The sequence below is a fragment of the Lampetra planeri genome, chromosome 21 (genome assembly GCF_965212315.1).
Source record: "Lampetra planeri chromosome 21, kcLamPlan1.2.h2, whole genome shotgun sequence".
NCBI lineage: Eukaryota > Metazoa > Chordata > Hyperoartia > Petromyzontiformes > Petromyzontidae > Lampetra > Lampetra planeri.
Genome location: NC_136127.1, coordinates 4714836 through 4734115, shown reverse-complemented (window position 1 = coordinate 4734115; position 19280 = coordinate 4714836). Strand labels below are relative to the sequence as shown.

General features: G+C 45.1%; 1 protein-coding gene across 4 annotated transcripts in view; it reads left to right on the top strand.

The window, feature by feature from the left end:
- Positions 1-19280, top strand: part of LOC144724539 (tensin-3-like) — a 96455-nt gene that overhangs the window by 39100 nt on the left and 38075 nt on the right. For all 4 annotated transcript variants that reach the window (XM_078603775.1, XM_078603774.1, XM_078603777.1 and 1 more), the window contains exons 2-6: positions 13190-13231; positions 14382-14428; positions 16114-16285; positions 17260-17310; positions 18690-18812. In XM_078603775.1, the coding sequence (XP_078459901.1) occupies positions 13190-13231; positions 14382-14428; positions 16114-16285; positions 17260-17310; positions 18690-18812 (435 nt within the window). The remainder of the gene's footprint in view (positions 1-13189; positions 13232-14381; positions 14429-16113; positions 16286-17259; positions 17311-18689; positions 18813-19280) is intronic.

Genomic DNA, 19280 nt, shown 5'->3' with positions numbered 1-19280 from the left:
ACTACACTATACACTACTACACTATACACTACATTACTATACACTACTACACTATACACTACTACACTATACACTACTACACTATACACTACTACACTATACACTACACTATACATTACACTATACTCTACACAACTACACTATACACTACACTATCCACGACTACACTTTACACTACATTACCCTACTGCACTATACACTACACTATACACTACACTATACACTACTATACACTACACTACTACACTATACACTACTGCACTATACACTGCTATAAACAGACTCGAGTTTTCTCTGGGGAATTCCCAGGCGTTCCCAGGCCAGCCGAGCGACATCGTCCCGCCAGCGTGTCCTGGGCCGGCCCCGGAGTCTTCTGTAACGTTGTGCGTGAGAAGTGGGATATCACATTGTGATGAAGTAATGTCAACACTTTAGGAGGCCTGGCACTGGTTCAGATATCACCCGCTACTGCTGATGGCGATCGCTGGGAATCGAACTCAGGTGGCCGAGTTCGGAGTGCACAATACAAGCATGCACACATCACGTGCAGAGCACTGGCTATTAATATCCCACTCAAACGGGCTAGTAATGGTGATAATCTCCAATTTCTCACATTGTACCAGTAGTGTATATTCCTCGTTCCGACGATAGGGCCAAATATCAACAAGGCAACGGCCTCCAGCAAGCAAGAGTCAACATTTCAAGTGTCTCAAATTTGTGTTTGCGTGGCGCTTATCTGAATTGAGCGAGTGGTGGACATTTCATATTGCTATGGCGGGGACCAGAATAGTCATACTGTGGGGCATATACTATAGGCCACTCATAAGGGGCCGTCCATAAATGACGTAACGCACCTGGGGGGGGGGGGGGGGGTCAGACATTTGTGACGATGTGTGACGAGGGGGGGGGGGGGTTTGAGAAATGTGACGTCACGTAAAAATGCGCAACTTTAAATAAATATAGACAACACGTTCTACTTCATTACATAGACTTTTTAATAAATGTTTTCTCCTACAACATCAGAGTGCAGCGCCACATTAAATACGCACTACAATGACAATAGTTTAATTGGGGGGGGGGGGGCAGAGCTTTGTGACGTCATATTTGACGGGGGGGGGGAGGTCTGACTTTTTGTGACGCCGTGTGACGAGGGGGGGGGGGTCAAAAATCGTCAAAAATCGCGTGACGTCATTTATGGACGGCCCCTGAAGAGAAATGCATTCATATCGACCACACTAGGATGATGGTCAGAGTCAATCACAAACCACGGTGTGAACTCGCAGCGATCGAACTCTGTGTCAGACCAATTCAGCCGAATCTGTTCTGTCGCGTGACATATTCAAGTTGACATTTTCTGGGGAAAGGTCACTTTGCGTGTAGCTCAGGTTTTGCTTGTTTAGATCGTGCAGCTCATTTCATTCACGCACGTGTCCTTATCAGTGGCTCGCACGCATGACGTGCCGTGCACATCACGCATTATGCAACTATCTAAATGGTGTGTGCTCGCTGGCGTTAGTAAGACGAGCAGTCGTGCTCAGCGCCACTGCGTTATGAGCATGACGGCCCGAGTTCAATTCCCAGGCGTGGCGAAAGTCGAACATCTGTGGCGAGCGGTCTCTGAACGGACGCTGGGGGCCTCATCCAGGTCGAAGCAACCTCGAATGAGTGGCTGTTGTGGTGTGTAAAGACGGGGACGGGGGAGACAAAGGTGGCTGTGGCTGTGGTGCAAGTCACAACAACACCCTCCCTCGTTCGTCGTGCCGACCGTAATAGTTGCTCGCTGTAGCAACACTTGCCCGGACAGTATGTGGAGGCTATGCGGGGGATCTTTGTATTTGTCAGACTGAGGAGAGCGTGATGGAGATAAAACTTGATGAGTTAGCGCAGTGGGGAGTGCAGGTGGTGCATCTGTAAGCCATCACGGCGCGTTAACCCATAACACCTGGCTTTCTTTCTCTCTCTCATGATCTCCTGCCAGCAAGCTTTTGCCATTTAACATTGCCAAAAATGTGTATCTTAACCTGGCAGAAATGTAGTTTTTTGGTCGTGTAAAAGACTCCTGTAACATGATTTTGCGAGAAAGGTAGAATGCCTGCGCATCGGAGGTGACAGCGATGAACAGGTAATGATGGTGGTGGTAGTGATGATAGTCGTGGTCACGGCAGTAGTGATAGTGGTGGTGGTAGTGGTGATCATCATCAATGTGATAACCATGATGGTAGCAATGACAGTCGTGGTCACGGCAGTAATGATAGTGGTGTGGTGATCATCATCAATGTGATAACCATGATGGTAGTGATGACAGTCGTGGTCACGGCAGTAATGATAGTGGAGGTTGTATGGTGATCATCATCAATGTGATAACCATGATGGTAGTGATGACAGTCGTGGTCACGGCAGTAATGATAGTGGAGGTTGTGTGGTGATCATCATCAATGTGATAACCATGATGGTAGTGATGACAGTCGTGGTCACGGCAGTAATGATAGTGGAGGTTGTGTGGTGATCATCATCAATGTGATAACCATGATGGTAGCGATGACAGTCGTGGTCACGGCAGTAATGATAGTGGTGGTGGTGGTGATAGTGACGATGATACTGCTTGAGTCACACATGATACGGCTGGACTCTTTTCTCACTCACGCCTGTACCACCGAGCACAGTTCACACCTCATCATCTAATGGATTTGCAGCGATCGGTAAGCCGTGCCTCTGTAAGTCAAGAGTTCAGGTTTCACTCATTCGTTGTATTGCATTATATATATATTTACTCTTTGTATGGTTAAGCCCACCCAGCTGTACTTTCTCTTTGTCTGTGAGTGTTTTGACAAATGAAGATGTATCGTTGCGACCTGCATTCTCATGAGGCCGGGATGAAAGACAGCCTGCCTTACTTACCGCCGTCTCGTTTTTTTTACAGCCAAAGGTTGTAATGTATTGTGTTCAGATAAATATTACCGTGTCTGGACCACTGAGCCTCCAGCGTACAAGTGCGACTCCATGTGTCAACCACCCGTGATTGAACCAGCTTCTCAACTGACCGGTCCAAACCCAGTCACCAATGACTTGCACAAAAACAGTATCATAAATTATGCTTGTCACCGAAATTGGTAAATTCCAGCTCTGAAGAATACATATTTGTGCCTAATTGCCGTGTGACAAATAAACTACTTTTCTTGAGAGCACATCTACTTTAGAAGTAGTTTCATAATGTCATCTTCTGAAGGCCGATATTCCTCACCATTTGCTGAGAGAGACCTTCATGGAAATCTCTTCAATTCGTTATATCATCCGACTAACAATTGAAATTGAGTTGGCAGAGACGGAAATATTTACAGTGAAATATAAATAAATGTTCTATTGTTTTTGTTTAATGTTTATGCTCGCTGTGGGAATTTGGGTGCTTTGTGTAGCGTGAAATTGAACTTTCTAAAACAATACTCAAGTGGGCATGATTTTAAGCGCCATTAACCCTTTATTTAGGTGACGTTCATGTGTGTAAACAATAATGGAGGGGGTGGAGCAGTGGCGCAGTTGTTAGTGCACTGCGCTGTTACCCCGACGCCCTGAGTTTGATTCCCAGCCATGGTTAACATTCAGCGGCGGGTGGTACATGAACCAGACTGGGTCCACCTCCCTCCCACCTTACCCATCACCAACCCGCACTGACCAGCGTGGCCAAGTATCGTTAGACAACCCCAAGGACATATGCGGTATTGGGAGGGGCGCTACGTACATCACTGGATTTGCAAAGAACTTCCAAACACATGTGTGTGTGTGTACATACGTTGAACTTATATCGCACCTTATTTAGCCAACCACGATAATCGGATGTGCGGGGGAAAGACAACAAAATAAACACGAAACAATGAGTTCTAAACCTGCAGAATATAGTCACCGATGCTCATATTTGTTAAGGGTGCTACTGAAGAGCCTGTGCCATGCAAGTAAAACATTGCGTCTCATTGTCAGAACTGAGATCGCACATTTTGAAACGTGCCCATAATCTGGAAAGAGTCAGGTGTGGGTGGCGGCATATATATATGTTAGTTTTCAAATTAGATTTAAAAGTGCATAGCTCCATTGCGCGAAAGCCTCACTCAGTTTTAAGACTGATTTTCGTGAGGTTCTACACAAGATATTTCGAAAAAAAATTTCGGGGTAGTTTTAGGATTGGCCAGTAACCAATTGGGGTTTTACCGAAAGAACCAAAGAGTATGGGGTTTATTGATTTGCCCCTCCTCTCATGATTCAATTGTCATGATTGGCGGTCGTAATTCTGTTCAACAATCAATCATTGTTTTTGACATTGTCATGAGCATAGCAGCCAGCAGGGTCATGTGACGTCATTGCATGGAACTTATATTAATCTCAACACGTACATTTGAAACACGTGATTCGATGTCTGCTGTATCGTGAGCGTGAAGATGAACGCTAAATGACAACTCGATGCATCGGTACAACCCATTTAATCGGAGCTTCTGGACGAAACATACAAATCTATGAGGATACAGTGGAAATGTCCTTGCTGTACTGCCTCTCATAGGCACTGCCGTATTGAGCTTATGCTCATCATAGCTACATCTCTGTGTGATTCACCAATTCCACAACCACGTTTCTCATTGCTAGGCATGAGCCTTAAGTTTCAAGTTTATGTTGATTTAAAGCTTTTTTAACTTGGTTTTTTTCTATTCTACGTGACTTTACCGAAAGAACCAAGAATATTTCAAGTTTATGTTTGTTCAACCAGGTCAATAACTCAAGGGACCAGGGATAGAGTCTCATTTGCAAGAGGGACCCGGGTCACCAACATGACAAAAGAAAGAAAAAAATTATTAAAGTAAAGTAGAGTAATGAAGGAAAAAGAATCAGAACTAAAAACAACCTTGTCATCACATGAGAAATAAAAAAAAATCGCACGAACATAAATCAATGTTAAATAATGCATGATTTGGCTGGAGCAGATTATTTTCAGATATATCACTGTGCAATTCTAAAATTACGTTACAGAAACATTAAACAGGTATAGGGTGACCACTGCACCAGTGTGTGAACAGAGGAGGCTGTGAGTCAAATGAAATCGCAAGCGAAATAAACAGCTCGGCATCAAACTGTGATGACGGCAGGCAGAGTCTGTGGTCGATGCAGACGCAGTCATGCGCACAGCTGCACAACGCCGCATTGACATTAGATCTGGGAGAATTAGTCAACCAATTAGATTTACCGACGACAAATTGTAATCGACCGCCGTCCTTGCGGTCGATTACTCGAGTGCCTTTAAAAATTACACCCTGCCTCCCGAATGCTGGAAACCCTCTGCAAGCCACGCCCCGCGTGATGAGGCTGAAGGTTGCTAAGCCTTGCCCATCAACGCGCCGTCCAGCGCCACAGCTGGGAGCAGAGGTGAGGATTTTTTTTCGTCTCCACCTCCAGTATCTTGTGCGGGTTGTGTTATCTGATTAGCCGGATCATGGGACTGACACCGCTTCAATCGGTAGAGCAATCGATTACATAAACGCATTACTCGGGCGGCCCAGCTGTAGTTGAGATAGGGGGGGGGGGAGTCCCTGGTGTTTGCCAGCATCTCTGCTCGTATGTATATATGTAATGAACTTCTTTCGCATCGTACATAGCCAATCGTGCTAATCGGAGGTGTGGGGGAAGGACAACAAACTAAACACAAAAAGCACTTCTAAAGAAATGAGTTTTCCATCTATATTCAAAAGTCCATAGAAGTGGCCTGCCTCATTAACTTGTTCACTCACTTCCGGTACATGTGTACCTCCTTTTCCCGATTTTACCTGAAACACAGATGTGGCATTAGTGTGTATGTATTTAGAACATCTTTTGCACCTTACGTCGTGAACTGTACTAATCGGAGGTGGGGGGGGGGATAACAAACTAAACACAAAGGAGTTATAAAGAAATGAGTTTTCAATCTATATTATTTAAAAGGGCATAGCTTCAATGGCTTCCTAATATCGGAAGGAAGAGCGTTCCAGATGGTAGCAAACGCGCATCTGAAAGCGTGCGATGCAGTGACCGTCTTTACACGTGTTTCACACGCTCCTGATCGCTGTTACCAATCACTAAATGCTTTTTCGGTTTTCTTAGCAAAGACGTAAATTTTCACTTAATTCCAACATTCACCCATACAGCTCTAAATTCAGTCGAATTATATATAGTTCTTTAACAATGCATGATACCTTCATTGACACCTGTTTTGCCAGGCCGCGGTAGCGCACGCCTGTAATCCAGTGCTGTGGAGGCAATTAGGGTTAGTGGATCGCACACAAGACGTTGCTGTTGCCGTTGGTGTCGAGAAGGTGCTATCCCCTGGTCCGCCAGGAGAATGCGGTACAGCTGAACCTAGACTCCACCTGTTCCATCTGCATGGGATAGGGTGCTGCCCCCTTGCACGTGTGGGTGTTGCTCCAGTTTGCTTCCACTTTTTTTAAGTATCCAAAACACCTTCATATATATAGAGGACTTGCAGAGCTTATGGGAGAATTTGATGCCAGCTGACCAGCTGGTTGCTGGCTTTCCCTATTGTCTGTGGTTCCTTGTGCCTCTGTATTGTTCTGTCTTCGAGAAGAGTTAGCCATTACTGTGCCGGCGTGTCATGACGATTGATGCTGAACAGAGACTTGGACGGTGTGTTAAAAGAACATTAACATATCAACCACAAATTCTCTTGAATAACGTACGACAACTTTATAAATATACACTCTGTAGTATATGAACAAACGCACAGAGTATATGCTTTCATATCATTCAAATTTTTCTTCAACCATGTGTGGATGCCAACTGCTCCTTGAATGAGATATAACTGGAGCAGCTCGTTGTAGTCAGATGAAATTACAGACCCGATGCTATGGAGGCCAACACTATCAGATAATGTAGTTAGTGCACAGATGGCCACAGGTTTTTTGCCTGGGTCTCTGCATGTTTGTCCGCTTGGTCCACGTCACGTGCCATTCTTCTCCCCCACATCAACGCAGCAAACATCGCTAATGCCGCTAATTCGATTTTTGCCACCGGTTCGTCGACGACCAGGCATCGGAAGCGTGTTCTCGGCATGGACACGTTATGCCTGGAATTATGTTTTCTGCCATAAACTCATTACCAGGGACAGTCCGAAACGCTGTTATGGAAATTATTTTTGCACACCGCATCAATCCTGCCTTGTTTTGTCTTCATGATCCGTAGATTGTGTCTGCGGTTGTGGGTAAAAAAACACATGTGCGTGAGTAGTGCTTATGGTTAAATGTACGACACACCATGATAATGGATTGTAATGGATAGTTGTACCTTGTACTCTAGTGATAGTGCCTTATAGCGATAAACCCTACTCTAGGCCGGCCTAGCAGCGTTCTGGAAAATATCGGGTGAGAAACGTAGCCCTGGCTCTATCTATGCGTGATCCACCAACCCTACCTTGAAGCGGCTGGGCTGATTATTGTTCATGAACAAGAAGAAAAGATAATGGATTTAATTACAGGGTGGAAAAGAAAAGTTCAGTTTGGTTAATTCACAACATTGAATTTGAATTCTAGATTTGAAGCTTTCGTGACTGCAAGGATTCTTACTCTTAGGTTTTTTCGGTAAAGTCACGTAGGTAAAAATTTATAATACTAAAATAAAATAATAATAAATGAAAATAACTCAATTAAATCACGACGTTTCGGAGGCAACACAAGTCTCCGTCTTCAGGTGGGACCGTCACAGCCAAATTTACTGTACCAAGATGATACAGTAAATTTATGATACAGTAAATTTGGTTGTGACGGTCCCACCTGAAGACGGAGACTTGTGTTGCCTCCGAAACATCGTGATTTAATTTAGTTATATTAAGTTATTATTATTTTATTTTATTATTACTTTTTACTTACGTGACTTTACCGAAAAAAACTAAGAGTATTGAATTTGAAGGCACTGCAACGGTCTTAACTCAATTATTTTTGTTATTGCTAGGGGTTATTTATTGTGTATTCGGAGAAGTCCCACTAGAACTGGGGCAATTCGTCAATTATGTCAATTAATTGACTCACACTTATACTCAACGACTTTATTGAGGTCGATTACTTGGGGCCCTCAAAATTGGCGGCCGCCTCTTAAAGCCACGTCTAACGTGACGTGTCTGATGACGCCGATGATGTCAACAGCCCCTGCCTGTGACCTCCCGTCCAGCGTCACACATTGGAACAGAGGCGAGACCTTTTTTTCCTTCAAACTATTCTGAGGACGACCGCTTGTGTTGCGATCGAAACGTCGTGATTTATTTTATTCTATTTTCTACCTACGTGACTTTACCGAAAGAACTAAAGAGTATTCTTGTGTTATCCGATTGTTCGAGTAAATCAAACCAATACTCTGTCGAGTAATCGTTCATTTTAATAATCGGAGAGCCCATATCTAAATCCCACAATGCATCTGGAGATAGCTGCTTCTGTAGTTTGTGGCCAAAGTTATAACGTGGTGAAACATTCGCTCTTGCGCTTTCCAAAATTAAACATCCTATCTTTGTACCTTACATATTTTTACAGCCTTACAAACGTCATGTTCGCTCTTGTTTTCTCCTGGGAATTGTATCTTTTAATTGGGATATTTATGGGTATTAAAATGGCTTAAACTTTTGTGGAATGCATTGTGATTTTCAACTTGAATGGACATTCTTTATTCCTTATCTGAAATTTTGTTTGGCCAATTTTCATTGCAAATTCCATGAGGGATTTTAATATCCACGTTTAGCCAATTTACAATTTCGCACTTCCTCCGCTGCCACGGAGAATCGCATTCGGCGGCGACTTTCCCATGGAACGCAGGAAATCCCAGAAGCTCCGGAGGATCCTAACGACTTTGGTGGGCGACGGTGGGGGGAGGGCGGGCGAGACAAAACAAACACAACCCAAAAATGTTTTAAAACGTATGCACCACACTGCAGCCAGAGGACATAACCTGCAATCTGTAACCAAGGCGGTTTTAATTTGAACAGTTTTACTGCTGCGCCTGAGAGCAGTAGTTGGTCGTTGGTGGTGGTGGGGCAGTTGCTGGGTGGGTTTGTAGGTGGTTGGGTTGAGGGAGCAGGGGCGGTGAAAGAGTTCTAATTTCCATGTCCTTCCCCTGGCCCCCCTCTCAGCCATATCAACAGATCATCCGTGCACCCCAGTCCCGCATTCTTTCACTCGTGGCCAAAAATGTGAGAAATCCGGAAGATACTTAGATCAACATAGGACGAAGGCATGTATCGAGTGGAGTTTTAACAACGACTCAAGTGACCTACCTACCTATTTCATTTTTAAAGCTGCCCATAATTTCACAATTTCTGAAAATAATAATACTTTGCATTTTTGAATCAATAAAATAATAATAATAAAATGTTTCTCTGTGATTACTACCTCAGGTTTATCGTTGCTGGGCTTTGAAATCATTATTTATTAGCAATGAACACGAAAAAATACACTCACAAGTGTCTCCCCGCTCGGATGAGAATTGGAGCAGCGCTCATCGTTGTTGGTGGACTTGGATCGGAAGTGGAAATTCCACATTCCTTTTGAAGGACGTTCACCTCGAAGGCATGTCGTTAAAGTCAATCGACACCTGACCAGGAATTGAACTCACATGCTTCCTATTGTGAGTTGGACGCTATCGTCATGGAGCCACCTGGCTGGCTTCTTCATAATTGACAAAACAAAACCAAAAACAGCTAGCAAATGGAATACTTCAGAGACGACGTGCATCCAGGAGATGGGGCAACGACGTCCATTTTTGTGCAAGTGCTGGGTCGATTATAACACTGGTCAACACACTTTTTCAGGCATAAGGTATTCCAACGGTTTTAAGGTAATTGTGGGGTGCTGATTCCAAATCTGGCATCAGTTTTTGTCAGGTTTTGAGATATCAAATATTGCATTTTCAATAAAAACTGCAGAAGAAAAAGATTAAATAAAATGTGGATATCTACATAAAATGATATTATAAACACACTATCCTAAAAATACAGCACCATATTTTAACACTAAAGCAGTCACTGACTCGCAACAACTTGCAATCATGAGTGACAGAGCTAATTTCGGGTAAAATCAATGAAAATGGGGTATGCCGATAGCATAAAATGAGATGTGATAGAGCAAATCTGAGATCAGATTTGGAATCAGCACCCTGAAATTAGTCTAAAACAGCTGCAAAAGTCCAGGCCAGAAAAAAATTCTTTATTTTGTTGACCAGTTTATAATTAACATCACAGGATCGTTCGAGGTGGCTGTGGAAGGCCTCCGTCCAGCAGTAGATTGACCATGGCTGATGGTGATGATTAAAGCAATTGCACAGCGCGGCAAACAGTAACGGAAGACTTTTACCACCTTTAAGTAATTCCCTCCGATGTGTTTTACTCGCCGTGTGTGTTTAAGGCTCGCAGACCTTACCCAAACATGTGAAGGCATAGCCAAACACCTCTGACCCTCAAAAGGCGTTGGCTAGGAGCACGTTGGTCCGTTCTTGAACGTGAGTCAGGGCACCCGACCTCTCTAACGGTGCCTGTCATGGACCCTCCTCGTGAAATGATCATGGGACTCTCTAAGCCTCCCGGGGAGGCCCCTTACTGCCAGTTTTATTACGCAGTTTGTTAGCATGACCTTTGGCCTCTACGCTCCTGCCAGCTGTTTTACGTTTAAATATGCTACGGATATCATTGCTGGTAAAATTCGCTGTATAAAAATAATAATAATATTATTTCCCTTTACGTGATTTTTAGGTGGTGCGATATTGACTCTCACTGTTTTTTTTGCTTAATCCAGCCAGGTCGCGGATGTGATTTAAAATATTCAACTCACAAGCAGAAGATTGTGAGTAAGAATACTGCTTGGTGTTAGTCTTGGTGTTCGCCTATCATCCCTCTAGGATCGATAAAGCGAGTACAACTTTGTAGTAAACAAGAACGATGTTTTTCTTTTCTATGAACAGACTGCGCACACCATGGGAATGAGGGACGTTTTGCCAGTGGCATAGAGTTCGCAGTTAGCTGAGCAGAGCCCCATTGTTGTTTGAAATATATTTGTATATTTAGAATTTGGAATAAGAGAACATGGGAGGGGATTCCAAAGTCCAGCAGGGTGAGGGAAGGCGCTCAGATAGAAGTGTTTTGTCCTGTAGTGTGGTGAGTGAGTGGGTGAGAGTGAGTGGTCGTCCATAAATTACGTCACGCGATTTTGGACGATTTTTGACCCCCCCCCCTCGTCACACGGCGTCACAAAAAGTCAGACCCCCCCTCAAGTATGACGTCACAAAGCTCTGCCCCCCCCCCCAAATGCTTCAAATCGCTTTAAACTATTGTTATTGTAGTGCGTATTTAATGTGGCGCTGCACTCTGATGTTGTAGGAGAAAACATGAGTGCTGGATCAACCCACTTATTGGGAAGGAAGTCTTCGAGACAAACTGGCCCCTACCATACGAATGTGAACACTGCAACCCGAGTCGAGAATTTGTGATGGATCAGACTTGTACCACATGCGTGATGACAAAGGATACGCAGGAATAGAGAGTGTTTGTGTGTGTGAGAATGTGGACTGAGAGAGAGAATTATTGACACTCTTATTTGGCAACTCGCCATATGTATTTCTCCCTTAATAAAGAGCACCATTCTCTTAAATCAAGTGACTAATACCGTTGAAAATGAATCCAAGCTCTATATCAGCACTGCTGTTGCCTCAAGTGCCAGGCGCTATAATTGTTGTTAAATGAGAGCTGGACACATATCAACTTTTTTCTCTCTCAAGGGTACAACCAGTGGTGTACAGTAGTGGTCTGCGTGCAATGTGAGATGTTGAGTCTGGAGGCAGAACATTGGTGGTGCTTAGAAGTGTTCTTGTTGAAGGCAGAATATATCACGTAAATCTTCTTGGTTCTTTCGGTAAAGTCACGTAGAATGGAAATAATAAAACAATAAAAATAAAACATAATAAAATAATTCTCACGACGTTTCGGCCACAACGCAAGCAGCCGTCCTCAGGTGAAGAACAGGTCTGTCGAGAAGACAGAGTTCACCTGAGGACGGCTGCTTGCGTTGTGGCCGAAACGTCGTGAGAATTATTTTATTATGTTTTATTTTTATTATTTTATTATTTCCATTCTACGTGACTTTACCGAAAGAACCAAGAAGATGAATCCCTGCAGTCACGAAAGCTTTAAATCGAAATATCACGTAAATGTTTCACTTTTTACTCTTGTGGCTTTAAAGCATTATTACCCGCGTGTGTGTCTGAGACGGGAAGTGGCGGCCTGGCACGTGGCCTGTGACCCAACGCTGTGGAGGCAGTGACAGTTGGTGGATCACTGCCACAAATGTTGCGAAACCTTCTGTCCCGTGGGCATTGAGGTGCCATGCTTTGACTCGCCAAGAAATGGCGGTATGGCAAATGTGGATCACACCTGTTCCATCTGCATGGGATTGAGTGTTACCCCCATCACACACTTTGGTTTTGCTTTAATCCAGATATTTAAATTTCCCCCCTATAAAATACTGAAAATGTTAAATGTTGAACTTCTTTCACACCACATGTATCCTACCATGCTAATCGGATATTTGACGTTCACATTTCCACCCTGAACCAATTAACCGCCCACACCCTCTGCAGTACGTGTCCACGGTGTGACTGGCACTTTTCATAGATGTTCACATATCCGAACTTTTCACATCACTGCCTCTACCTAATTGCCTGGTGAGTCGAATATGTGACACACTGGAATCGTAAGGTCACGATTTATTTCCATGAGAAGTTCACTCGGTCGATGAGTTGATTAAATATGTACCACTTTGTCATCATCCTACGATACTTGCCCATTGCCATGGGAATGTGGAATTTCCACCATTTAGACACTGGGCTGCCAACAGAGATCACGCCGCCGTCCCATCGCTTGTTTGCGCAGTGAGACACTTGGATGTGCGTCATGTTCTGGGTCAAGGTTGCACACGGCACTCCGTCTGTTGCGTGTTCGGGCTGAGTCACGGGTTTGTCCGCTGGCATGAGGGGATGCATCGTGCCGAGCAAACCGCACGACACGAACCAAAAACGCGCCGGAGAGTTACCGGGCACATGCGGCAAAAAACCCTCTGAAGCCGGCTTCCATGTGAGATGTCGAGCGAATGGTTTCGTAGCGTTGACTACGTTTTCTGCGTCTGTTTCTTTGCAGCCGGAGAGCCCGAAGGCAGCCGCGAATCGACCAAACAGCGCTGTGAGTACACGGCAAGACTTTTCTCGAGCAGGCTATTTTATATCCTCGTGGTTGTGCTATCGGGGCTCCGTCGTGGACAGGACAGAGAAATGCAGCAACATTCCACTGTTGTACTGCACTATGCTTCCATTTCGTCTATGTTCCTCGCCTTCACCGATGAGCACCGGTCAGCGTGGTGAAGTATGGTCAAGTCAACCCCTACGACCAGTACGGCATGGGGTGGGGGGAGGCCCTCATCCAGCAGTCGATTGGCCAAAGGGTTCATTTCATGAGGTACATGGAACGTCCTTCCTGAACGATCGCATTCACTGGAGCATCAAACCACTGCAGGGAAATGTCATTGGTATACAACGCAACTGATACATTTTGGATTTTTATGGGCATCTAAATGCACCCATATCAGGATTCATATAATGTTGTCGTTTTTTAGTAAAGGCAGTCATTCGCCTTCGTCACGAAACACTAGTTAGTGCTCTTTCATGCACCGTAAACGAGTGAACCTGAGCCAATGATGTCAATTCCACATTATCATGGCGAGGGTCAATCTTTATATTATGGCCACTGTTGACTTTCCATAATGTGGTGCTCGTGTTATTGACCCCAGAGTGATGAAAGCAGATAAGGGCTCTCTCCGATTAGCCAAATCGTCGATTACCCTGCCGCTTATTGGTTTGATTACTCGGCCAATTGGATATCACAGAAACAGTCTCCGGTCTCTCACTCGCTGGACGGGAGGTGATGGGCAGGGCTTGGTGATGTTGTCAAAATCATCAGCCATATCACTTTGGGCGTAGCGTGTAGGGGGTTTCCTGCCTTTCGGGAGGCATGGTGGTGGCAGCAGCCTTTCTTTTTAAAGGGGCCCCAGTTAATTAAACAACAACAAAAAAACATAGGATCATTTTTAGTTCATTAATCCGTCTAATCTGGTTTCCCCCCACGTGCAAAATACTCATTAAGAATAACTGGGAAAACGTTCCCAGGCATCCTTGTGAAAAAAAGAGTCCTGAAACCCAATCGGTACCCTTTGAAGGCTTTCCCGTAGAATACGGATGTATTTTACGGAATCAATATTTATGTAGCCATTTGCTTAAAAATGAAGACCATACATTGTTCTGTAATCAACACACTGTTGCAATTTTCATTTTCACAGGTGTCAGTGGCCAGCAGCACCTCTTATGAGCTGGACAGCAAAGTGGAGTGAGTATTTTTTTCCTCCGACGATTACATTCAGATGAGTGAGATGCATGTGGTTATAACAGTTCACTCAAGTAAAGAGTTAAAATCCCAGTTGGGGATTGACTCAACCCATTACCTCTCTGAGGTTGGTAACAATGAGTACCACTTTGTGGAAATTACCAAATTGGATGTTAGCCATCGGCTGGGCAGGTCTAAGCAGTGGTAGAAATATCACATGAATCCTATGGCAGTGGTCAGTATTTATCCTTAGGTTTGTTGTCGTTTAATCTCCACTGAGTCGTCCTCATTTTAGGCATCCCAGATGTAAGATTATAACGGGGCTAAGCGACCTCAAAGCTGGGTTCTAACTCACGACCTGCCGCTCTTTCATCTGCCGCTCTTGCCACAACACCACCTGGTTGGGTGAAAATTAAATCACCCTTGAACTGCAGGTCAGTCACTATTGAATTCCACAAAATGCTCCTGACTTTAGTGGCTTCTGTGGATTTGAAATTGCAATGTTTGGATTGCGAATGTCAAACACCATGAGCAAACCTCTACGTAGTCAAATATAATCTAATTTCCATGGAAACAAATTTTAACAGGAGCCTGGGATTGAACTTGGGATTTCATCGTTGCTAACTCTTATTTAGCCTCCAAGTGAGCATCGCTATTATCAGTCAATCCACTGCTGGCTGTAGGCTTTTCCAAGCCTCTGTCACCTCGTGTGGTCCCGCCTTCTAACACTACACCTGGCACCGGTACACAAGCCGTTTGCATCGCTCCATTTCTCCACTGGATGTCCTCTTGGGCTCGTTTCCTCCATTGGCCGTCACTCCATTGTCAGCCTCCGCCACCGGCCATCATCTCTTCGAGCAACATGGCAGAAGGAGAAAGACACATATATATATCGGAGTAAACGCTCAACAACACGGTGGCCTTGAAATAAAAAATGTCCCTTCATAGTATAAATAGCACCATTTATGTGCGACAAAGAAGGGCCATTGGTCAAAATGTAGTGCATATTATATCGCTTTCGTCTTAAGGCCGCTGTGTCACTGACAAATGTGTTGAGTTTTTGTTTGGTATTCATTAATTGTGCTCGAGCACCAAACTGCCAATGCAGCAGCATCACCAAATGTATATCAGAGAACGTATGCAAGTCATCGGCATCGCTTTGGCTGTTTAAGAAAAGTAAGCGGGCACACGCATCTAATAATGATGATTTGCAAGCCAATGTCATTTAACAAAAAAATAAACTTTTTATTTCACCAGGTAAGGCCCACCGAGCTATGTAGCTCTTTTTAAGAGGCGACCTGAACACAAATGACAGCTCAACGAAATGTCTCATCGTGTGGAAATTTATAGCAGACACATTCTCTAAACGCATGTTTATAAATGTGAAGGGGAAAACCCGGAGGGCCTGGATAAAAATCCTAGCGACCACGGGGAGAACATGCAAACTCCAAATATACAGCAGGCGTCAGGATCAGGATCAAACCCACGACCCCCTCCATCCCAGGCGAGGTAGTTAACCTCTCGCCACCGTTGCTGATGCCAATGCCGATGCTGCAGCAGCTGCTGCTGCATAGCTGATTTAAAAGTGCATAAGCCCCAGTGGCTTGATCATTTGCAAGCCAATGCCATTTGCTGATGCCAATGCCGACGGTGGCGCTGCCCCTGCCGCTGCTTGCTGTGTTATGCAGAGGGGGCGTGCGTGGGCTGGAGGCCTCGCCGGGCCACGAGTTGGACCTCACATACGTGGCCGACCGCATCGTCGCCACGTGTGTGCCGGCCGGGGCGTCGGAGGCTGCGTCCCAGCGGGGCCTGCAAGAGATGGCTCGCCACCTCGCCTCCAAGCACGGGGGCAACTACCTGGTGAGGAGAAGCAACAGCAGCAGCAACAACAATAAAAAATCGGCCAAGTTTAAATTCATTCGGAAAGACGATTTGTCATGCAAAGTGAGGCTGCATAGCGAAATAGGTAATGGGGCTGGCCGTGTCGGGGGGGGGGGCTAGAGGGGCGGTTTGTTACCCCCCCACTCATCCATTCAATTTCTTCAGTCCCTCCGATCTTCGAATCAGCTTCATTTGATACGTGAGCTCTGTGTAATAGTTGGACAGGGCTCAACAAAGTGCACATGTTCGTGGGATTAAGCGACGAGCGCTATCTACGGAACCCTCTTTTGCCAGTTCGAAGATGATAAAAAAAAAGATAACATAATGCATTTCCCTTCCTGGCAATAATAAGTAGTTCAAACACCAAATAGAGACCGACCGCAAGGCATCGTCATAGCGACACGTGCTTGTGGTAGAACATGCACACGAATACGCCCTGGCGATGGATACATTGCCCTTGACAATGGTCGGAACTACACTAGAGACAGCGGCCTTAATACAGCTTGAGCCGAGCCAGTAATAATGCGGCGTTTGCATCTTCCTTTGGCTGTTCACCTTTTGGCATTCTTCGGTCTAGCGCCGGTGAGACACAGCCACGAAGGGGGCTGTCTCTGAGAAGGGCACCATCCTCACACACACAGGGGCTGAGAGCCAGAGCAGATTGGATGGTAGGCAAAGGCGGGATCATATGCTTACTCATTCTGCTTCGTGTTCAACGTTTGTTTAACGTTTGTTGAACGTTGACTGTTATGCATGCCCCCCATCCCCTCCCCCTGACAAACTCAGGGCTCCCTGAACACTGAAAAATGTGTGAACTCATTGTACATGTCCTCATTTATTCGTAGTCTGTATAGCAGTAAAATTATGAAAAGTGTTTCAGCCTTACTTGTTATCAGATTTTCTTAATCAACTGCAGTATTGACAACACAGCGTGTGCGTCTTTTGATTCCTAGGTTATTAACTTTTCTGGACCAAAGGAAGAGCTCACCAAGCTTCACCCTCAGGTATTGTTGAGATAACCTTGTGATATTGTCATCAGATTTATTTTATTATGAGTTGTAGGAAATGCAGTGGCAGTGCTACAGGCCCATTGAGAGCCCTCAGTCGTAAGAATTTTTGGGTGTCTCCCCCTCAATCATCCCTTTGGATTCATAAACTCCAGGCGATGTGGCCGGAGAGATGTAGACACGAGATCGAGATCTAGTGAGCTGAGAGACATTTGGACACAAGACCGGGGTTGTGATGAGAGACAACTTCAGTGAATCGAGAGACGTAGACAAGAGATAGAGACATCGTCTGATGAGAGAGGAAAGCTGCAAACAAGGAGGAGATGAGAGTATTGAATCATCTTTTTGCATTGTGTGTTTATGACGATGTGAATTCAGGCTGATATTTGGGGGATCCTTATTTTATTCATGAATATGTGACCCCTGAATCTGCTTGGGGTCCTACCATTTATCTTAGTTTGCTTCATGCCCAGCACCACCGCTGAGTGAATGGGCAGCTAAGGGACAGCATTTCTAGCTCAAATCAGCGGTGGCGATATTTTACTCGTGGACTATGGAAATGAGTGTATTAGAGGATAGAAATCCATGGCAAGGTGTTATGGGAACAACAGTTTCTGGCTGTGATGTCTTTTTTGACTAACACTCCACAATCCTCAGAGTTTGCAGGTGTAAGTGGCAAAAAAAGTTGTCACAGGAATCAGCCATTCTTCAACGTAATCATCATTTTCAGCCATGGTCAATCTACCGCTGAATAAAGGCCTCCCCAGCCTGCCACCACCTCTCACAGTCGCGCAATGGAACATTTTACAGACACGTCCAAATGAGCTGATTTCATCACTCCATCTCGAGAGTGGACGTCCTCTTTCTCAGATGCGTTCCATTTCTTGGCTGCGAACCTGTTATATTATTCTTCACCATTGGCCATTGTCACTTCTAGCCATGACGTATTCTCCTCAAACTCACTTACAGCTATTTTACTATTACACGCTTTTTTATTAACTCACTCTGTCTGTTGTATCCTCAAATCTTGTAACTAAATTTTAACCCACTTCCCAATGTGGCATCGACTGCAAACTTGGTATACTTATGTCATACTGATGACAATACTAGATTATATCATTAAAAATAAGAAATATATATTTTCAAACATAATTTTGTATATGTTATGTTTCGTCTTGCGTCTAATTGTCCATGCTCAACTCAAGTTAGCTGTAATTGGCCACGGTCCCTTACATTATGGCAAGCTTCGGGGCCTAATCCTGGAGTCGTGGAGTTCTTCCATTACTAGTACGATACATTTCATTAAAGCGTGTTTACATTTTTTAAAATAATATAACTTTTTACACACGACACCGACGACACTTCCTTGCGAGCAGGTGCTGGAGTTCTGCTGGCCTGGCTTGCACGCGCCCCAGCTAGACACACTTTGCCGCGTCTGCAAGGCCATGGAGTCCTGGCTCGCCGCCCACCCAAGCCACGTCGTGGTGCTGCATTGCCAGGTGAGTGGGTCGTGCCCTGACCAGGGGTGTGACTGGCCCTGCATTGCCAGCTGAGTGGGTCACGTCCTGACTAGGGGTGACTTGTTCTGCATTGCCAGGTGAGTGGGTCGTGCCCTGACCAGGGGTGTGACTGGCCCTGCATTGCCAGCTGAGTGGGTCACGTCCTGACTAAGGGGGTGACTTGTTCTGCATTGCCAGGTGAGTGGGTCGTGCCCTGACCAGGGGTGTGACTGGCCCTGCATTGCCAGCTGAGTGGGTCACGTCCTGACTATGGGTGACTTGTTCTGCATTGCCAGGTGAGTGGGTCGTGCCCTGACCAGGGGTGTGACTGGCCCTGCATTGCCAGCTGAGTGAGTCACGTCCTGACTAGGGGTGACTTGTTCTGCATTGCCAGCTGAGTGGGTCACGTCCTGACTAGGGGGGTGACTTGTTCTGCATTGCCAGCTGAGTGGGTCACGTCCTGACTAG